Source organism: Osmerus eperlanus, chromosome 10 (assembly GCF_963692335.1).
Source record: "Osmerus eperlanus chromosome 10, fOsmEpe2.1, whole genome shotgun sequence".
NCBI classification, from domain to species: Eukaryota; Metazoa; Chordata; class Actinopteri; order Osmeriformes; family Osmeridae; genus Osmerus; species Osmerus eperlanus.
In genome coordinates, this window is record NC_085027.1 from 274158 (window position 1) to 295852 (window position 21695).

General features: G+C 49.4%; 3 protein-coding genes across 11 annotated transcripts in view; 1 reads left to right on the forward strand and 2 right to left on the reverse strand.

The window, feature by feature from the left end:
* Nucleotides 1–3666, reverse strand: part of LOC134028102 (multiple epidermal growth factor-like domains protein 11) — a 43912-nt gene extending 40246 nt beyond the window's left edge. The window contains exon 1 of one of the 2 annotated variants that reach the window (XR_009931498.1): nucleotides 3193–3665. The gene's annotated coding sequence lies outside the window, so the exon portion shown is untranslated. Of the gene's footprint in view, nucleotides 1–3192 lie in introns of both variants that reach the window. The other variant, XM_062471454.1, reaches the window with a different exon arrangement.
* Nucleotides 3667–3975: 309 nt separating this feature from the next.
* tipin (timeless interacting protein) lies at nucleotides 3976–7035 on the forward strand. 7 transcript variants are annotated; one of them, XM_062470705.1, is made up of 9 exons: nucleotides 3976–4055; nucleotides 4619–4773; nucleotides 4914–4996; nucleotides 5219–5294; nucleotides 5417–5539; nucleotides 5629–5683; nucleotides 5831–6145; nucleotides 6624–6707; nucleotides 6741–7035. In XM_062470705.1, exons 2-8 carry the CDS (start codon nucleotides 4633–4635, stop codon nucleotides 6686–6688), a joined length of 858 nt encoding a protein of 285 aa, XP_062326689.1. In that variant the 5' UTR covers nucleotides 3976–4055; nucleotides 4619–4632; the 3' UTR covers nucleotides 6689–6707; nucleotides 6741–7035. The 7 variants fall into 7 exon arrangements, with proteins under 7 accessions (XP_062326689.1, XP_062326692.1, XP_062326694.1 ...); XM_062470708.1 differs by having other exon boundaries at nucleotides 6636–6707; XM_062470710.1 differs by having other exon boundaries at nucleotides 5831–6023; nucleotides 6066–6145; nucleotides 6624–7035.
* Nucleotides 7036–7112: 77 nt separating this feature from the next.
* dis3l (DIS3 like exosome 3'-5' exoribonuclease) overlaps nucleotides 7113–21695 on the reverse strand; it is a 208260-nt gene continuing 193677 nt past the window's right edge. Inside the window, exons 2-19 of one of the 2 annotated variants that reach the window (XM_062470685.1) lie at nucleotides 19075–19303; nucleotides 18602–18755; nucleotides 18361–18489; nucleotides 18028–18163; nucleotides 17142–17309; nucleotides 13541–13616; nucleotides 13173–13352; nucleotides 12839–13008; nucleotides 12434–12595; nucleotides 12058–12305; nucleotides 11829–11921; nucleotides 10883–11171; nucleotides 10415–10650; nucleotides 9610–9764; nucleotides 9289–9467; nucleotides 8829–8974; nucleotides 8309–8480; nucleotides 7113–7610 (exon numbers count right to left, since the gene is read on the reverse strand). In XM_062470685.1, coding sequence (XP_062326669.1) covers nucleotides 7296–7610; nucleotides 8309–8480; nucleotides 8829–8974; nucleotides 9289–9467; nucleotides 9610–9764; nucleotides 10415–10650; nucleotides 10883–11171; nucleotides 11829–11921; nucleotides 12058–12305; nucleotides 12434–12595; nucleotides 12839–13008; nucleotides 13173–13352; nucleotides 13541–13616; nucleotides 17142–17309; nucleotides 18028–18163; nucleotides 18361–18489; nucleotides 18602–18755; nucleotides 19075–19204 — 3138 coding nt within the window. In that variant the 5' untranslated portion in view covers nucleotides 19205–19303 and the 3' untranslated portion in view covers nucleotides 7113–7295. Of the gene's footprint in view, nucleotides 7611–8308; nucleotides 8481–8828; nucleotides 8975–9288; nucleotides 9468–9609; nucleotides 9765–10414; nucleotides 10651–10882; nucleotides 11172–11828; nucleotides 11922–12057; nucleotides 12306–12433; nucleotides 12596–12838; nucleotides 13009–13172; nucleotides 13353–13540; nucleotides 13617–17141; nucleotides 17310–18027; nucleotides 18164–18360; nucleotides 18490–18601; nucleotides 18756–19074; nucleotides 19327–21695 lie in introns of those variants that run through there. The other variant, XM_062470684.1, reaches the window with a different exon arrangement.

Genomic DNA, 21695 nt, shown 5'->3' on the forward strand with positions numbered 1-21695 from the left:
TGTCTGCTGCTGCTGGGGTCTGGTCCAGGCCTGGACTGGTCCTCTCTCTCACCCTAACCCACCCTGTCTGCTGCTGCTGGGGTCTGGTCCAGGCCTGGACTGGTCCTCTCTCTCACCCTAACCCTAACCCACCCTGTCTGCTGCTGCTGGGGTCTGGTCCAGGCCTGGACTGGTCCTCTCTCTCTCTCACCCTAACCCTAACCCACCCTGTCTGCTGCTGCTGGGGTCTGGTCCAGGCCTGGACTGGTCCTCTCTCTCACCCTAACCCTAACCCACCCTGTCTGCTGCTGCTGGGGTCTGGTCCAGGCCTGGACTGGTCCTCTCTCTCACCCTAACCCTAACCCACCCTGTCTGCTGCTGCTGGGGTCTGGTCCAGGCCTGGACTGGTCCTCTCTCTCACCCTAACCCTAACCCACCCTGTCTGCTGCTGCTGGGGTCTGGTCCAGGCCTGGACTGGTCCTCTCTCTCACCCTAACCCACCCTGTCTGCTGCTGCTGGGGTCTGGTCCAGGCCTGGACTGGTCCTCTCTCTCACCCTAACCCACCCTGTCTGCTGCTGCTGGGGTCTGGTCCAGGCCTGGACTGGTCCTCTCTCTCACCCTAACCCTAACCCACCCTGTCTGCTGCTGCTGGGGTCTGGTCCAGGCCTGGACTGGTCCTCTCTCTCACCCTAACCCTAACCCACCCTGTCTGCTGCTGCTGGGGTCTGGTCCAGGCCTGGACTGGTCCTCTCTCTCACCCTAACCCTAACCCACCCTGTCTGCTGCTGCTGGGGTCTGGTCCAGGCCTGGACTGGTCCTCTCTCTCACCCTAACCCACCCTGTCTGCTGCTGCTGGGGTCTGGTCCAGGCCTGGACTGGTCCTCTCTCTCACCCTAACCCACCCTGTCTGCTGCTGCTGGGGTCTGGTCCAGGCCTGGACTGGTCCTCTCTCTCACCCTAACCCTAACCCACCCTGTCTGCTGCTGCTGGGGTCTGGTCCAGGCCTGGACTGGTCCTCTCTCTCACCCTAACCCTAACCCACCCTGTCTGCTGCTGCTGGGGTCTGGTCCAGGCCTGGACTGGTCCTCTCTCTCACCCTAACCCTAACCCACCCTGTCTGCTGCTGCTGGGGTCTGGTCCAGGCCTGGACTGGTCCTCTCCCTCACCCTAACCCTAACCCACCCTGTCTGCTGCTGCTGGGGTCTGGTCCAGGCCTGGACTGGTCCTCTCTCTCACCCTAACCCACCCTGTCTGCTGCTGCTGGGGTCTGGTCCAGGCCTGGACTGGTCCTCTCTCTCACCCTAACCCTAACCCACCCTGTCTGCTGCTGCTGGGGTCTGGTCCAGGCCTGGACTGGTCCTCTCTCTCACCCTAACCCACCCTGTCTGCTGCTGCTGGGGTCTGGTCCAGGCCTGGACTGGTCCTCTCTCTCACCCTAACCCTAACCCACCCTGTCTGCTGCTGCTGGGGTCTGGTCCAGGCCTGGACTGGTCCTCTCTCTCACCCTAATCCTAACCCACCCTGTCTGCTGCTGCTGGGGTCTGGTCCAGGCCTGGACTGGTCCTCTCTCTCACCCTAACCCTAACCCACCCTGTCTGCTGCTGCTGGGGTCTGGTCCAGGCCTGGACTGGTCCTCTCTCTCACCCTAACCCTAACCCACCCTGTCTGCTGCTGCTGGGGTCTGGTCCAGGCCTGGTCCTCTGTGCTCCGAGTGGGTCTGACCCCAGGAGGCATTCAGACATCGTAATGGGCTTGTTGGGTCTTCACCCTCTCCTGGCTAAAGCATCACCACAGGGCCTCACTTCACTCTTCATTTTGCTTTTATTCCCCCCCCCCCTCTCTGTCTCTCTCTCACACTCCACTTTTTCCTTTGTGTATAAAATGTCTGCCAGCGGCTAAAGGCCTTTAATAGTGTCTCCTTTTGACAACAGTCGTTGGAATTTCTTGATGTGTTAACTTGTTTTTGCCTCAGTATATGAATACCATGTCCTGCTCCCTAACCATGTTACTGCATCAGTTGACATATATTAATGGGGAAATTACTACTGTGGATCATTTATACGTAGAAGCATAATTCACACGGCCGCTGTTCAGGACAGAAGACTTCAGTAGCAGTGAGGCCGTCAAGCAGAAACTAAACTGGTTATGTTCCAAAGTTCCAGAATGAGACGTAAATAGACAAGCAATTACACACAGCCTTGATTTACCTGCAGAAGTCATTATCATTGAGAGTTTTGAGTGGGTAAAAAAAAGTAGCCTATGTATAATTCTGAAAATGCATTTGATTTTAAACAGGAGTGGGTGCTGGATAAAATATTTCCAACACCAATTTGCTAATCGCAGAAAAGGACGTGAACCCCGGGTCTTGAAAAATAAACGGCGCTTTGAAGAGCTTACATTCATCCATACCCGTGTCACTGTGACTGCAGACAGAACCGACCTTCCTTCACTTCATAGCAAACTCACACGCGCTAATCTGTCCTCGCTTCAGCGTTTATTCATAATTCTCTGGCCAACATATCCATCTAGCGGCGAAGTTGTCAGTTTGATACCATGCAACAACAATGTTTTTTGACAAACCAGGGTCCTTAAATGCCGCCGGCCAGACTCAACAACGGCCACAGAATCAATACTAATTCCATTCTTGTAAACAATGTGCCTTATCCACGCTGAAGTGGGTCAGAAGCACAAAAATAATGATGACTATCAAATGTAGCCTAATTAACAGCAATCCCTTGTAGTTTCCGGGCAGGTCATCCACATATTGGCGAGTGATTTGGTCACACAAGCTAGACCAAAAGTACCATAACACCAAAATATCAATTTGTTAAACTATGTGACTACAGCGTTGAACTGTAGCCTACATTGAAGTATTGTAAATAATGTATGACTCACAAAGCATGATTTGCAATCTTACTCATCTAACCAAATAAGTAGGCCTAATAGGGTAATAAAAATACATTTTAAATGATTTCAGTTATAATCATATGATGAAAACTGTAATAGGTCCCCATAGAAAACACTACGGTGAATTTTTCTTTAGAATTCGTAATTTCATGTTGGGTAAAATATCATGATTTCAGACTTTGAGGTAATTAATTGAAATTAATACTATATAAATACCGCAGTGTTTACAGGTTAATTATAATGTAAAACAAAACATTTAGTAGTAAAAAAATTGTAGGCTTCGTGAATGCTTGCCTATAACCTACCTGTTCGGGACACTCTTCAGCTCAGTCCAGCCTTGCCAGACTTCTCTCCACGGTGTCTGGAATCAAAGACTGGTCTTGGTTTCAAAAGTTAGTTGACCTATGTTTCTATGCTATAGAGAACGTCTGACATTTATCATTAAACAAAATCATCATCGTCGCCCGTCCTCGGTCTTGTTCACTCCTCTGTCCTCGCGGTCAGTGTTTATAAACACTCACGCGCGGCTGGTTAAAGTACTCCTGACGTCATGAGCGCAGATTTTCAGAAGGCACATCTCGCACCAAAGGCGTTTTGGTCGATTTCCCCACCGCGCGCTCACTTTCTACTAACGCTGTCTGTCACTCAATATTCAGTTTCTGCCCGTTTTTAACTGTGCGCTTTGATGCAATCCCTTTATGCATGTGCTTGATGCCACATGGAAATAATGCCAATGTGAGGAACCGCGCATAATATTTCGTGTGTGACTTTCTCATATTCATACGATAACTAAGACTGTTTCATATGACAAAAATACAAACACAAAAAAGTTTTTATATGTTTCATATGTTTGTATACATGTTTCAAATGCGTACGTTTTCACTTGTATGTATTTGTAGATGTGTGTGATTCACATATATTGGGTGAAGTCAATGTGCGAAAATCTCAGGAGCTTGGAAGGCTTCAGGATGTAGATTGCGCCACCGAATGGACTCTGGCACATGACCGGCAATGCTCTTATTTTGAAGGCAAGTTCAACAAACCGGAAATATATCGAGAACTATCGAATTGTGCGGTACTGGCAAAAAAAATATCGTCAGCGGAAGTTCATATTTCGCCAGCAGACTGTTGTGAGAGCAGCAGATACCCAGTTGAAATAATAATAGTGGTAAGTTACCAGATACATAATTCTACTAGTCAGTAATGTTATGACCAAAATGTATATAGACGGCAACTACATTGTTGCACAAATCATGGCTGTACTGTACAGTACTTTACAGCAACATTTTGGAGCGAATATCTAGTAGTTTGCCAGAAAACTCAGGTAGCTTGCTAGCTTAGCCAAAATGTTAGCTGTCAAATCAGCGAAACGTTTTCCTGTCTTATCACTCCCTCTGCTTCGGCTAACGTTAAAAATGGTCCATATGACGAACTGGCTCCCAAACAAGCCCACACAAAACCATAATTCGGGTTTTGTTTGAGCTTGTTTGGGAGCCAGTTCGATAGCCAACATAGTAGTCGGTCGGTATCAACTCAGTAAGCCAGAAGGTGGCAGGGTAGGTAGTTTACAGAACAGTATGTTCAAACATTAGCCCAAATGTAATCGGAAGCTCAGACAGTAAAAACATCTAGTGAGGCGCTCCGTGATCTACTGACGGGTTTCTGGCTAGCTGGTTCCTCGCTACGTAATGATGTTGCAAATTTAAATTATAATCTCAATCTTCCCTGCAGGAGACTAATGCAGCATGAATGATCCACTGGACAATGACCTGTTTGACATTCCAGACTTTGAGCAAATAGAGGATGAGTCCTTTCCTCCGCTCCCTCCACCCTTCTCTCCTGGAAACGCAGGAGAGGGAGACCCTTTTGCTAACGGTGAGTTACAGGTGCAGATTCGCATGCCAGCTTCAGTGCGTCCGGATTGGTAAGGAAAACACGATGGATATATGTTTGATGTTGTTGGAGACTGTGGTAATCAAGGTGTGTGTCCGTCGTTGGTTTTGTCTGATTGTGATGTTCAGGAGAGCATGACGTGTCCAAGCTAGCGGAGGGTCCTGCTGCTAGACGGAGAGGCGTTAAGAGGCCCCAGCCCAAACTAGACTCTCAGAGGTAGAGGTAGTCTGCTGTGACACCACAACACTATTTCTTTAAGATAACCACCTTTGACTAAGAGTTGGTTTTACTCTTTAGAAAGCTTGTATAGGAGAAATGTAGAACTTATGTTTAGAATACTTTTTACATACAGGCTGCAGCTCTTTCTGCTTCTTTAACTCAGATGAAATATATTTCCAGATGTAAAAAAATTCTGAAAGTAACGTTATTTGCTTCCAGACTGACATCTGAAAGAGGCCTTCCGGCTCTACGCAACTTGTTCAACAACATTCACTTCAAAGGCAAAGGACATGAGGTGAGAACATACCTGGTCACCACTGCTGCAGAAGCCAGACATACCTTCAGTACTTTCTGTATAAGTGTCAGCTACATGAAGGCATGTGGGATGTTGAGGTGTTGATGGAGCTGCTGTCGCAGGTGGAGGACCTGCACACGCTCATGCAGCGCATGGAGAACTGGGCCCACAGGCTGTACCCCAAGCTGCCCTTCCCAGACTTCATAGACAAGCTGGAGACACTAGGGAGCAAGAAGGAGGTGCAGGTGAGCTGCTGTCATTATTACAGGAAGATTTAATATGGTCTGTAAGAGGGGTACACAATGTAACTATTTGTGACCTTCTAATTCCCCAGACCTGTCTCAAGCGAATACGGTTGGACATGCCAATCACTCATGAAGATTTCATTGGTAAAGAGATACAAACGCCATTCCAAATAGAATAAATGGATTCTAGTTAATACTGCACATACATGTTTACAGTTCTGAGCATGAGCAGTATGTACTAGCAACAATAATCCTGATAGTTGTGTAACAGCTCATGTCCTCCTTGTCCAGGTGAGCAGGAGAAGGCAGGGCCGGATCAAGAGGATCGTATCCACAACAACATGGATCCTTTTGAACGCTTTCCTGAAGATGCCCTGGAACAGGTCCCTTCTACCCCTGTCCTCTCCTCTCCCCCTGCCGTCTCCTCTCCCCCCGCCCTCTCCTCCACCCCTATCCCTGCTCTCTCCTCCACCCCCGCCCTCTCCTCCACCCCTATCCCTGCTCTCTCCTCCACCCCCGCCCTTACAGAGGAACAGCAACAACGCATCAGGCACAACAAGCAGCTGGCTCTGGAAAAAAGACTGGCCCTCATGCAGCAGAAAACAAGTAGGTATCTCTATATGAGAAATATGAAGAAATCTCTATAGGAGTAATATGGAGAGATCTCTATAGGAGTTATACGTAGGCATAGCCACGGGAACATATTTTAATGAGGGGGGGGGGGGTAGCTTAATGTTGCCGGGCGGTGCCGCGGTGGTGGATTTTCAAGTCATAATTTTAAATTCTCATGCTGTCAGCGGGGGGTGCTGCGGCACCTCAGAAACCCTAGTTAACCCTAACCCTAGTTAACCCTAGTTCCCTTGGCCATGACCATAGGTATCTGAAGGAGTAATACTTAGGTATCTCTATAAACGAGTGGTATTGTGAGTACCTGACCTCTCGGCCCCGGACCTCTCGTCCCCTGACCTCTCGCCCCCTGACCTCTCGGCCCCTGACCTCTCGCCCCCTGACCTCTCGCCCCCTGACCTCTCGCCCCCTGACCTCTCGCCCCCTGACCTCTCGCCCCCTGACCTCTCGCCCCCTGACTCCCCCACAGGATCCCAGGTCGTCTCCAGTCAGCAGCATCCCGGCGGAGAGGATCACGAGTGATGAGCCATCAGCTGGACCTGGGGGGCTGGGGACCTGGGGGGCTGGGGACCTGGGGGGGCTGGGGGGCTACACTCAGGGTGCCGCTGGGCTCCCTGGGTTTTTGTGTTCAGGACTGTTCTTAGGAAAAGATGTGACAGATGAGTCCAGTTAGGGCTGCTCAAGAACCATTTTATTTAGTAGGTTTCACCACGTTATTTTCATTATTCTGAACACATCTTACCTCTCAAGATTTGTGTCAAGTGCATTTTTATCATACCATATTTTTCTTTTGGGGTTTAAAAAAATTAAACTTGTTAATGCAATTGAAATCAGACTTTAATGCCTTTTAATAAAGTAATGTGTCTTTACTTTGCCAGCAGTGTACTTGGGAGCATGTTAACTTGACAGAGTGGTGTGTGTGTGTGTGTGTGTGTGTGTGTGGTAGAAAGCTAAAACAAGTCTGACTCAACTATCAAACTGTACATTTCAAAACCCTATCCTAACTAATTTTCCACACATTTTACAAAAATAATTCTATTAAAACTCCAGTTGTCTCTGTACAAAATAAAGTCTCCCCCACCGTGCAGAAAGTTTGTATGTTCAACCCTGGGGGTCTGGGCCCCCCAGGCTACAGGGCGAGGGTCTGCAGAGCCAGCTCCCGGACCTCCTCCAGGACGGAGTACAGGCTGGGACGGGCCGTCTGGCAGAACTGCCTCTCCTCCCTGGAAAGCCGGGGGCCCTGAGCTCGCTCGTCCTGGGCCCGCTGGGACGCCTCCGCCTGGAGGAGCACCTCCTGGACCAGCTGGGAGCGCCCCTTGGGCTGGGGCTGGGAGGGCTGGGGCTGGGAGGGCTGGGGCTGGGAGGGCTGGTGGGGCTTATTGCTAACCACTTCCAGGTGGAGGCTGTCTGAGTGGCAGCGTGAAGCCTGGACTGAGATGCGGACCTTGGAAACACAAACAGAAACGATCATGCTCGTCAGTCCGAGGCAGGGTTAGATGTCACTGGACTGGGTTAGGTCATTGTTTCCCAACCGGGGTGCCGTCTGATGAGAGCAGGGGTGCCGTGTAAAAGTCCTTCAACCAGTAGCGGACTGGCCATCGGGAGCACCGGGAGAATTCCCGGTGGGCTGAGACACTTCTGGGCCGGAGGGCCGCTTGCCTTATACTTTTTTTTTAACTACTAATAAAATGTCGGCAGGAGATTGAGCGACACGGTTGGCCGGCCCCCCTTTCCCCCAGGCCGGTTGGTCTATTCCAAATGAACATCTATGCAGACCTTAGCCCCGCCCCCTTTGTCTCGCTTACACACGACATTGACACAGATTGAAAGCTAGCTAGTAGAGACTATACTGTATAATGATCGAAAACCAGGCTAAGAAACGTAAGGGGCTGAAAAATAAGAGACAAAAAGACATCTTCACTAGACAACGTTTTACCAATTGAAAAACGGCTATGTTTATTTTACCTAAAGCTCAAAAAATGATTTTGCGCTCAAATAAAGGCCCAAAAATTTTGCGACTCACAAAGAGGTCAAAGATTCAAACCCCTCCCCATCACTTTGGATGAAAGCATCTGCTAAATAACCATATTATTCTTGCATGACTCTAGTGAGGTTAGGGTTAGAAGATAAAAGGTGACTCACGGTGATGTGGTTGAACAGCTGGAAGGTGGAGGTACCGGAGGAGGTGGAGGTGGAGATGTGGTCAGGGTAGCGGTGGACCGAGCCACTGTCCCACTCACAGCCTCCATCTCTCCTCAGCCTCAACACCAGGCCCTCGCGGCTCCTCACGTACACCGCCCCCTTCAGGCCATATCTGGGAACAACAGGCTGTCAGCATTGTAACTGTAATAATAACAATAATAATGTATTCAAAGCGACGTTCAGGAGAGGATTTGTGACCTTCTGATCCTGAGTCAAATTCTCTACATGACACTTTATGTAGAGGTAACAAATGAGCTACACCCATCCTCCCACGAGTTAGATTTTATTTATATTGGGAAACCACAAAGACTGTGGCATCGAGACACCGCAAAGACTGCAGCCTGTGTTCAGAAGGGTTTTATTACTTGTACTTTTTTTTTTGCTTTATAAATAAAGTCTTATAATCCCCACGCATGTGGCTGTTGAATGTTGTTAGTGGCGGCAGGTGTGTGGTGCTTACTGGGGCACGAAGACCAGCATGCCGTTGGCTCTGATGGCGTAGACGATGGCGTCGGAGAGGCAGCCTGGGTCTGTCTGAGGGTCCTTGTCTCTGAAGTACAGACACTGGAACAGCTCTGTGGACTGCTTCTGGGCCCGCTGTGCTGCCTGGAGACACAGGGACTCATCAGTAGGTAGGTGGGTAGATATAAAGATATGTAGAATAGTTGTGAATTATTTAGAAAGCCTGGAAACAGTCTTGGCCTGGGTTAGGGTTCCTGGCCATTCAGACTTTCACATTCTTCATTAAGCACATACTGGAATCCAAATTAATATACAGATTAATAGAAAGTACAGCAGAAGGTCAAGGAGCAACAACAGAAACCTAACAACAGTGCAACAATAACATCTCAGCTACAATTAATATTCCATAGAGGGCAGCCTAAACAACATTAGTATGCGTCAGTATGACTCCTCCTTACTCTGTTCTTGTTGTTGATTTGATGAGCCACTTCCTCTAGCTCCTTGTTATTGGCCCGGGGTTTTCCAGGCCCCACCCCCTTGTCCAGACTGATTGCAGCGATAAGCAATCGGTGGACAATTATGTCGGCATAACGACGGATAGGGGAAGTGAAGTGGGTGTACCGGTCCAAAGCAAGACCTGAAGGAGACATGGTACTGGTGTTACTTTGGTGATAGTACTGGTGGTCCCGTAGTGATAGTACTGGTGTTACTGTAGTGTTAGTACTGGTGTTACTGTAGTGTTAGTACTGGTGATACCATAGTGATAGCACTAGTGTTACCATAGTGATAGTACTGGTCCCGAGGGCAGGTTCCAGTGCAGAAGTACAGAGCGTTGGACATGGCTTGCGTGGCCATCATCCTCAGCAGGCGGTTGAACTGAGGGTCCTGGGGGTCCTGGGCCAGGGCCAGGGACTCAGCCAGGCTCTGGTTGGACCTGAGGGACAGCTACTGTTACACCATGTTACTCCTAAGTGCCAAGGCCTGCTGCACTGCAAACTGGCTGAAGATGTTCCCTAGAGGGAGGGAGGGAGGCAGGGGGGAGGGAGGGAGGCAGGGGGGAGGGAGGGAGACAGGGGGGAGGGAGGGAGGCAGGGGGGAGGGAGGGAGGCAGGGGGGAGGGAGGGAGGCAGGGGGGAGGGAGGGAGGCAGGGGGGAGGGAGGGAGGCAGGGGGGAGGGAGGCAGGGGGGAGGGAGGGAGGCAGGGGGGAGGGAGGGAGGCAGGGGGGAGGGAGGGAGGCAGGGGGGAGGGAGGCAGGGGGGAGGGAGGCAGGGGGGAGGGAGGGAGGCAGGGGGGAGGGAGGGAGGCAGGGGGGAGGGAGGCAGGGGGGAGGGAGGGAGGCAGGGGGGAGGGAGGCAGGGGGGAGGGAGGGAGGCAGGGGGGAGGGAGGGAGGCAGGGGGGAGGGAGGCAGGGGGGAGGGAGGGAGGCAGGGGGGAGGGAGGGAGGCAGGGGGGAGGGAGGGAGGCAGGGGGGAGGGAGGGAGGGAGGCAGGGGGGAGGGAGGGAGGCAGGGGGGAGGGAGGGAGGCAGGGGGGAGGGAGGGAGGCAGGGGGGAGGGAGGGAGGCAGGGGGGAGGGAGGGGTTACCTGGTGTCGATGCTGAAGCCCCTGGCCTTGGCGCTGTCGATCAGCTGGCTGAAGACCTGCTGGCGTGGGGGCGGGTGGTGCCTCAGCAGGGCCTGCTGGGGGAAGCTCTCCTGGATCTTAACCGCCACCCAGTGGTTGGCGAAGATCATGCACTCAGCCACGGTCTCATGCACCTCGAGGGGCTGGCGGGGTACCAGGGACGTGATGTTCCCCTCCTCGTCCAGCTGGGCCTTCACCTGCAGCGACAGGAGACCAGAAGGGTTAAGGTTAGGTGATGTTATCTGATGTAGCAGGAAACTTAGGGTAGTGGTGATCATTAGAATTGTCTTTCTTTTCTTGCACAAACCATAACTCATAACTCATTTTGGTTTTGAATGTGATAGTTGCTGTCACCGTCTAAGACTTTTGGTCGTCACTGTAGCCAGAAACGCATTCCACAAACAAAACAGAATGAAACCTCGTACCCACCTCCACCCCCTCCAGCTCCAGAGCCCCCCCCTTGTCCCTGCGAGCACGGAGGTGCCTGGCTATGCGGGTCAGGGTCTCCAGGTCCTGGGTGAGCCGGGCTAGTCTGGCGTCCCTCTCTGAGGGCTCAATCTGGGCCAGCTCCGGTACCTGACCGCCCTCCCCCTCCAGCAGGCTTTGGGCCAGCTCATAGTGGAGCTGGTAGCAGGAGCGGATGATGCTACGGCCGTACCACACGCTCTGCACCTCCAGGGTGTGAGAGTCCAGCTCCCACAGCACGCTGACCGCATACCTGCACACAGGGTGACATCACTATATACACCTGCACACAGGGTGACATCCCTATATACACCTGCACACAGGGTGACATCACTATATACACCTGCACACAGGGTGACATCCCTATATACACCTGCACACAGGGTGACATCACTATATACACCTGCACACAGGGTGACATCCCTATATACACCTGCACACAGGGTGACATCACTATATACACCACCACACGCACACAGGGTGACATCACTATATACACCACCACACGCACACAGGGTGACATCATTATATATACACCACCACACGCACACAGGGTGACATCACTATATACACCACCACACGCACACAGGGTGACATCATTATATATACACCACCACACGCACACAGGGTGACATCACTATATACACCACCACACGCACACAGGGTGACATCATTATATACACCACCACACGCACACAGGGTGACATCATTATATATACACCACCACACGCACACAGGGTGACATCACTATATACACCACCACACGCACACAGGGTGACATCATTATATATACACCACCACACGCACACAAGGTGATGTGCATTATGGATGTGACATGTTAACTGGATACCCAACTCCAGGATGTTGTCATGGATACCCAATAGCAGGGTTTGTAGAAGAGCTGGCTCACCTGTCAACCCCTCCCAGCAGGGAGCACAGATCTGCACTCAGCACCGCAGGAAGCATGTCATACCTGCGGTCTGCCAGGTAGTAGGTGGTGGCTCTGGGGAGAGAGAGGAGGTGTCAACAGGAGGAAAGAGGAGATGGGAATGACCTTCCTCCTCCACCTACCTGGGGCAGCCTCCTACCTGGGGCAGCCTCCTACCTGGGGCAGCCTCCTACCTGGGGCAGCCTCCTACCTGGCGCATGCCTCCAGATCGGTGAGGTCCCCCTCGGGTACGAAGTGTGTGACGTCAGCGATGTGGACCCCCAGCTCCAGCCTCTCTCGCCCCAGGCTGCGCACTGACAGAGTGTCGTCCACATCCTCGCAGCCCTGCGGGTCGATGCTGAACACCAGATGAGACTCCCGCAGGTCCCGTCTGGAAGCTTCCTGCTCTGGGTCCACCTGCCAGGGACGCTCCGGAGAACTGACCGGCATCTCCCGCAGCTGGACACACACACACACACACACACACACACATACCGTGTTCCTCACCATGCAAACCTGACAGTTGTCTAGTTTAGGTTAGTTATGCTGATCTGTAGCTTGACAGTTCACCAGCCTCTGGTCCTGACCTGGGCATCGGAGAAGGGGGCCAGGTGGATGCCGTTCTCTATCAGGATGGTCTGAACCTCTGTCTCTAGCTCCCCCACTCGCCCCAGGACCCGCACCATGTGACCGCTGGGGTACAGGGATGTGCTCTCCCATGAGTCCATACGCACCACCACCCTGTGGTCCTGGAGCCACAGGAAGGGAGGAGGTTAGATAGGGCACCACCACCCTGTGGTCCTGGAGCCACAGGAAGGGAGGAGGTTAGATAGGGCAGGAGAGGAAGAGGAGGTTGGATGGAGCATGGGAGGAGAGAGTTTTACAGAGCCAGTGTTAATCTGTTACTGAAGGTAGCAGGCTGGGTAGTGAGCAGGCTAGGTAGTGTTAGCCTGATGCTACAGATAGCAGGCTAGGTAGTGAACTTGTGGGACCTGCAGTGTCTCGGCCTGCTGGGTGCTGATCCTGATCTTGGGGATGCGTTCATCCCAAGGGATCGCCAGGATACGCTGGGAGGTCCTGCTCTGTGATTGGCTATCCTCCCGGGGGGGAAAGGTCACCACGTAGTCCCTCCAGTTCCTCTGGAGGATCCCCACCACTCTTCCTGCGGGGGGGGGGGGGGGGGCGGCGGGGGGCAGATTGAAAATAAGAACTCAACAGAAGCTCAGAATCAGAATCAGCTGTGTGTGTTCTTGTTAGTTTTTGTCTGCACAGGTGTGTGTGTGTGTGGTGTGTGTGTGTGTAGATGCTTGTGGGCTGCCATCGTACCTGTCGGCATGGGCTGGCTCTGGGCTTCTTCTCCGCTCCCCTCTTCCCCCTGCTGGTCCGTCAGGGCAGTTGTCCTCCCCATCCACTCACTCCTCTGCAACAGTTCCACAACTACCACGTCGCTATGCACACCTCGGTTACGGTTCTTACCTCCACACACCAACACGTCCGTATTCAGCTCTGGGAGGGAGGGAGGGAGGGAGGAGAAGAGAGGAGAGGGGGAGAGAAGGAATGATGGAGAAATTAGAGAAGGAGAGGATGAAAGAAGGAGAAAAGAAACCGTAATGAACCACAGGATAACACAACATTAAATTGTGTTCATCTAGCAGGCGGTTTCCTCCGAAGCACGACACCAGGTGATGCATTACCTGTGTTCTTGTTGGAGGCGTCCATCCTCAGGAAGGCCTCGTGCTGAGCTCTATGCCTGTTCACACTCAGCGTTCCCTGAGAGGCAACGAGAGAGCAGACATCATATACACGTGACTACGCCAACCCTGACCCCACGTCAGGTTTGAACTTCCTTTATCTGCCACTTAGCCTTGAATAAGGAAGTGTCTCAGCAAGTATTAATTCTGACAACCAGGGCTCCAGAAAGAAGGTCAAATATAAGGGCTGCTTGTTTATCTACTTTCTAACTCTGGTTAAATACATTTAATGCTGGGTACACACCACAAGATAATCAGGCTGATTTGGGGCCGATTCCCCAGTAGGGGCTAAATCCCTCAGAGCGTCGTGGACGTCCTCGCTAGGGTGAGCATAGAGCATGGACGGCGATGGACAGCGATGATGTTCAGAGCATAGAGCATGGACGGCGATGGACAGCGATGATGTTCAGAGCATAGAGCATGGACGGCGATGGACAGCGATGATGTTCAGAGCATAGAGCATGGACGGCGATGGACAGCGATGATGTTCAGAGCATAGAGCATGGACGGCGATGGACAGCGATGATGTTCAGAGTGCCGTCCCTGATTAGCATGGACGGACGGCGATAGCACCTGAATGGCAGGCTGTTGAGCTAAACCAGAGCCGTCGAAGGCTAACATAGAATGTAGCTACAGCAACCTTGCATGACTCAATAACTTTTGTCACGTTATTTTGTATAAATTGCATTTATGTGTAGTCTATATATACATATACATACAGAAGTAGGCCAATCAACAATAAAATCTCATGACAATATAGACTTGAAAAACAACTTTAATATATATAGGGTTGGGGTTTAATTATTTCGTGAATTGTTAATAAAGACTTGTTTAAAGATTTAAACATTGAGTTATGACCCTTTGATATACATTGCTTTTTCGGTCTTTTAAGCCGTCAGGTGTTTTATGGGTGGATTTGGATCAGTCACTCCAATTTTGCGCACAAACTTTGCGCACTAACGTTGAGCGGAGACAAATGCAAAACAACATACACGGCACAAATCACTTTGAGCGGAGCCAAATGCAAAACACAATACGATGCAATGCCAAGTAACAAGTAGCTGCAGCCGTTTGATTTAGGCTACTGAAATTGTTCTGCCCCTGGCAAGCATAGAAAATAGGTTTGGCAGTTTAGCGCCATCTAGTGTTAGTCTTTTTTTGTTCTATTGTGATGAGTTTGTTTGTATTGGGATAGTGTACTGATCTACCTACAGGTGAATAGTTTTTTCGTGGTCTTACTGGCCAGTTGAACCTGTTTTTTGAAACCAGCCAGAGCAGCGGACACTACCGGCATTATTTGATTTAGTTTGTTTGGATGGCTGAGTTGGTTGCCATGGCGCAGCGACTGGCAGTCTGTTTTAGCAGCTCTGTGGAGCTAGGTGGACGATGATGGGACCCCTTAGCTTACACTATACACTGGGCATGCCCTGTGGCACTACGAGGGACTGCTAAACTGGCAATAAAGCGCCCTATCCCAACGGAGCTTCGAGAGCCGTTCCATGGTTGCGGAGCTGGAGCTAAGCGGAGGGCTATGCTGGCAACGCGGAGGATGAGATACAGGCTGGACAAGCTGGTCAGGAAGGCGGGGACTGTGGTGGAGATATGGATGCGGGACAAGCTCTTGGCCATCATGGGCAATGTCAAGCATCCCCTCCACCATGTCCTGGCAGGACAGTCCAGCAGCCTCCGTAGCGGGCGGCTCAACACCTCCGTAGCAGGTAGCGGGCGGCTCAACACCTCCGTAGCAGGCGGCTCAACACCTCCGTAGCGGGCGGCTCAACACCTCCGTAGCGGGCGGCTCAACACCTCCGTAGCAGGCGGCTCAACACCTCCGTAGCAGGTAGCGGGCGGCTCAACACCTCCGTAGCAGGCGGCTCAACACCTCCGTAGCGGGCGGCTCAACACCTCCGTAGCGGGCGGCTCAACACCTCCGTAGCGGGCGGCTCAACACCTCCTTAGCAGGCGGCTCAACACCTCCGTAGCGGGCGGCTCAACACCTCCGTAGCGGGCGGCTCAACACCTCCGTAGCGGGCGGCTCAACACCTCCGTAGCGGGCGGCTCAACACCTCCGTAGCAGGCGGCTCAACACCTCCGTAGCAGGCGGCTCAACACCTCCGTAGCGGGCGGCTCAACACCTCCGTAGCAGGTAGCGGGCGGCTCAACACCTCCGTAGCAGGCGGCTCAACACCTCCGTAGCGGGCGGCTCAACACCTCCGTAGCAGGCGGCTCAACACCTCCGTAGCGGGCGGCTCAACACCTCCTTAGCGGGTAGCGGGCGGCTCAACACCCTACGTTCTCGGACTGAGCGTCTTGGGAGGTCCTTTGTCCCAGCTGTCATGGGACTAACTATACGACTCCACACTGTTTTGTTTGCACTGTAGCTACATCTTGTCTGCTCTGTGCATGGCCTTATTGTTTTGTATTGTCTGTTTGTATTGTATCGTGTTGTCTGTAATTATTGTTAATATGGGAGCTATGAGAGATACCTGAATTTCCCCACGGGATTAATAAAGTATATATCTATCTATCTAGTGGCCATTATAGAATATCACCTTTTTTTCTGTTGGTCATTTGCAGCAGCTACAGCTGGTTCGTTTATTGTTTATTGTTTCCACGGTAACAGGAGCCGTCTCTGAAACACTTCATTTTTCCGTTGATAATACAAACAACAATACCACTCTCTTAATCCGAAAACAATATTGATCCTTGTATTTATGTTAATTCCTTACAACGCAGCGTCTGTAAGTACTGTACTATACATAAATACTTTCAGTTAATTATAATTTGTAAGACAGATCTTAGTAATATCTGTTAATTCTCTGATTATCTGTATACAGTATCACTTATTCTGCTGCCATGAAATGTGCTAGCATAAGCTATTTCAATGAAAGACACCGAAGACCTCAAGAGACTCTACTGTACCTTTATTCTAGACTTATCAAATCGGATTGTAATTGAATAACATAACTATAAAACATATTCTTGTATTACTTTCAGTTTTACTCTGTTTCACAAAAAAAACCTGGAGCTTGGAAGCTACTTCCTGACTTGGCGTCTTTATGAAAGGAGTTAGGCTGGCTGTCCATATGTGTAGGAAACATACTTGGAGGACAGTACAGAAATTATTATGAAATGGTATGTTCTACTAGCTATTTGCCTACTTTAGCAAGTCACTGTATTTCCAAGCCCTGATAATGTAACTGAGACGACTCAGTAAATAATTCCTCTTTCAATTAGGGTTAGGCTAACCCTAACCCTGTTCCAGTGTTGAGCATTAAATTAGCTGCACGGCCTGTAGAGATCTTGGGACGAAGCCACTTTTTTGTTCTAAAACCGGGCTATACGCCGCTTCGAAATATAAGCCGTACAACCACAAGAAAACTGTAAAATAGGGGTACAAGCCGCAGTTTTATTTCCGAAAAATATGGTAGGTAATGAGTCACCACTGATCCCATGAAATCAGAACTCCCAAGTTGGGATGACGTCGTCATCTGAACCTTGATCTACTCTTTAGACGCACACTTGCTCTCTCCATCACACCAACCTGGAGGAATCTTCCAGACTTGATGCCAGCCTCCAGGATCTCAGCAGGCAGGTGGTCGACGTACTCCCTCTCAGAGCCCTCGCCCCCTCTCTCCTGCAGCGCCTGGGCGATCGAGCTGTACAGCTCCTGGGCCGCCAGCAACTCCGGCCAGAAGGTCCTGAGGTAGTCCTGGGGGAGGAGTCAGGAGGTGGTGAGGTAGTCCTGGGGGAGGAGTCAGGAGGTGGTCCACACAGGTGTGTGTTACCTGTGTGGAGAGGATGCGTGTGTGTGTTACCTGTGTGGAGAGGATGCGTGTGTGTGTTACCTGTGTGGAGAGGATGCGTGTGTGTGTTACCTGTGTGGAGAGGATGCGTGTGTGTGTTACCTGTGTGGAGAGGATATGTGTGTGTGTGTGTGTTACCTGTGTGGAGAGGATGTGTGTGTGTGTGTTACCTGTGTGGAGAGGATGTGTGTGTGTGTTACCTGTGTGGAGAGGATGCGTGTGTGTGTTACCTGTGTGGAGAGGATGCGTGTGTGTGTTACCTGTGTGGAGAGGATGCGTGTGTGTGTTACCTGTGTGGAGAGGATGCGTGTGTGTGTTACCTGTGTGGAGAGGATGTGTGTGTGTGTGTTACCTGTGTGGAGAGGATGTGTGTGTGTGTTACCTGTGTGGAGAGGATGTGTGTGTGTGTGTTACCTGTGTGGAGAGGATGTGTGTGTGTGTTACCTGTGTGGAGAGGATGCGTGTGTGTGTTACCTGTGTGGAGAGGATGCGTGTGTGTGTTACCTGTGTGGAGAGGATGCGTGTGTGTGTTACCTGTGTGGAGAGGATGCGTGTGTGTGTTACCTGTGTGGAGAGGATGTGTGTGTGTGTTACCTGTGTGGAGAGGATGCGTGTGTGTGTTACCTGTGTGGAGAGGACGTACACCCCACAGTGGAGGCTGCTGTACTCCGCCAGTGCAGCCTGGTCCTCAGTGATCATTACGACCGGCTTTAGACCAGTCAGGTGGTCATGGTACCACACCGCTGCATGGTACACACACCTGCACACACACACAATCCCCCCCCAAACACACACATGCAGCACACACACAAACACACACGCAGACAGCACCCAGAACCATATTACAGGGGGCAGAAAATCAACTGTGGCTGTAGTCGCCTCAATTACGTTGCATGTTGTGGTCTCAGTGTGAATCAGATACAGTAGGCAGCAGGGTAAAGTAGACAGATATCTCACCTGGTCTGCCACCTGTCCTGTGTCTCCCCCTTCTCCCTGGGGCAGTAGGAGTACTTCTGGAACTCGTTAGCAAACAGCACACAGTCGTAGCGGGGGTCCTTCAAGAGCCCGCGCAAGCGGTTGTACTGCCTGTTCAAAACATCAACCATATCACTCTTACTTGTAAAAGTTATGGAGTGACATCACTAACACTTGTAACAGTTTAGGAAAGAACCAGCAAGGTCAAGGTGTAAAGATGTACCTGCGTCCGCGGCTGTGTTGTACCGAGTGGCAGGCGGTTTGCGTGAGAACAATTCCCTGGAGCTCTCGAAACTCCAGGACCTCCAGATAATCCCGCAGAACCCCCGCGTCAGGGACCACATAGTGAGTGACTTCTCCAGAAAGCACCTTGCCATCTACTCGCACCAAAACAATAATGTTTATTGATAATCTTTAGTCATAAGCCATTCACATGCCAGGTATTTTCTCTTATTCGTTGGTTTTCTTACAGATTACTGTAAGATATTTGATGATTTTATTGTAGCTAATATTAGTAGCTCTAGCTACATTAGCTAGTTACAATAAGAATGTGAACAGCCATGAAAACGCTGATAGTTAGTTAGCTATATTTCAAAATGCGTATGGACATGTTAGCTAGTTCTTGCTACCCCTGGTTGGACCAACAAGCTATCTAGCAACGTTTAGTCAAGTAACGACAAATGTTTTTAGGATTACCGTTGGCACAGCCCGCCTGACAGAGAGTGCTGTAGCAAGGAACATGCTCTCTCAAATAATGTTCCCTAACCACACGAACTTTCCTGCCTCGGGAACTCTTGAGATGCAAAATCTTTTCCGTCTTAATCATTATCTTGTTTCATAAAAACCGTTGAGGAGTGTAGGTTAGTAGGCACTTCAGTTCAGTGTTTACAAGCGGGTATCTAAAGTTGCAAATATCTTGTTGCTGCTTTCTTTTCGCAACACTGAATTGAACTTCCGGGTGACGTGAAAACGTTTTTTTTATTTTCTTCAAAGTAAAGGTACACTAACGTTTTACAAATGGTCAATAATCGGTTCGCAGTTAAAAATGGTGAATAACACTGACATTCATACTTCTTATTTTAGTGACACTGTCTTTGCATTTTGTTACGTAAATGTCATGTTAAAACGTAATTTAAATACACTCATGTACACACTGTCATACTATGTATAAACTAGAGAGGGTAACATTTCAGATTGCCCCGGCCGCTGCAGCCGGGGCAATCTTATCCAAACCTATTAATTGAACTAATATCAACAATCAAAAAAAATTTCATAAGTGTACTTGTATACACTTATATTTGAATTTCAGTATACACTTACTTTCGAACATTGCATAGATTAAAAAGCATACAACACACATTTGTTGCTGCTTATTTACTTATCGAAATACAAAGTTTTAAAGTGTAGAATGAAACAGGGTTCTTTTATTTTCCTTAGTGCAAGAGGTAGGCGAATGGTGATGTGGGAACCTCACGTAGTTGCATCAAAACTAAGAAAAAGGGGCAATCCTGTGTGGTCCTAAACTAATAGGCCAGGGTTCTCCAATCCTGGTACTAGAGGGCCGCTGTCCTGCATGTTTTAGATGTTTCCCTACTCCAGCACACCCTGCTATAGGCCTGTTATTACTTATGAATGAATATTCCCGCCTACTGTTATTTTTAAGCGTTTACTCATATTGCATTTTTTAAATAATTAAACCTCTTTGAAACAAGCGTATTCAAACAATGTTGTCACCAGAGATGGCAAAAGTACACACATCTTTCACTCAAGTAGAAGTACAGATACTCATGTTTAAAACGACTGGTAAAAGTTGAAGAACTGAAGTCAAGTTAAAGTAAAGAAGTGTGGGCTCTGACATAAAAAGTAGCCGTTAGGCTACCTGTTTTAGTGTCTCGCTGATAACTGCATCTCACATCATGTTAATACAAAAATACACTATAGACTCATTTGCCAGGAATCATTTATGACACAGCCAATTTCTCCCTCATATATGGCCATAGGTGATCAGGAATGTCTCTATTCTCAGTCATGTAGACATTGCTAACTACCTCAGTGTCATCCATAAAGTACCTTTTTTCATAAACTTTTTTTCCACACACACAGTGAATCTTTTTATTTAAACCTTTCCAAACTTTTTTTCCCAATTTCTTTTTCACATTTTCCTATTCACCTTTCCAAACTTTTGTTTCCAAGTTTTTTTTCAACCTTTAGAAACTTTTTTTGGGGGAAACTTTTAGGGTTTGAGGGTATGGAGCCCCTGAAGGGACCTGTGAAAAACTTCCTGTACATAAGTCTATGGTCACTTCCTGTATATAAGTCTATGGTCACTTCCTGTATATAAGTCTATGGTCACTTCCTGTATATAAGTCTATGGTCACTTCCTGTATATAAGTCTATGGTCACTTCCTGTATATAAGTCTATGGTCCCTTCCTGTATATAAGTCTATGGTCACTTCCTGTATACAAGTCTATGGTCCCTTCCTGTATATAAGTCTATGGTCACTTCCTGTATATAAGTCTATGGTCCCTTCCTGTATATAAGTCTATGGTCACTTCCTGTATATAAGTCTATGGTCCCTTCCTGTATATAAGTCTATGGTCACTTCCTGTATATAAATCTATGGCCACTTCCTGAATATAAGTCTATGGTCACTTCCTGTGTACCATAAGAGTTACAAAGGGGATACACATTATATCAGGCCGTTTTCTCACCTGATATAATGTGTACCCCCTCCCCTAACATGCAAAGGGTCTGTCCTGCCATCATGTGTGTTCTTTTGGTCACAATGAACAACCTGGGGTTATTTGGAGATAGAAGTATAGATACTAGGGTTTAAAAAGACTTCTGTAGAAGTTGAAGTTGAAGTATCAACTCAGGCTTTTTACTCAAGTAAACCAGTCGTAATGTAGGCCTAATGGGAAAAAAATGCCATTAAGGCCAAAAGCTAGGCCACGCCACAGGGACCTATAATGCACTACCCCACCTCCCCCCCAAATTTTTTTTCTAAAGGCCATAATGACTATAATGTTATATGTAAATGTTAAATGTAAATGTTGAAACATTTCGGATGCACCTGTTTCAGCCGTATTTATGCCCATTGAAAATGAACGCATTTTCAAATACAATAAAGAACCATATATGTTTACTACCTAGCATTAACAGGTGTTTCATGGAGCGTAAGATATGATGACTAGTTGCCTGTAAGTGTTATAATGGCGCAAAAAGTCAAACTTCAGAGGCATGTTATCAATAGCCTTCATTCAAATTAGACGGCAAGTTTTTGAAAGCCATTAGCCTGTGGTACTTGGGTGCGCAG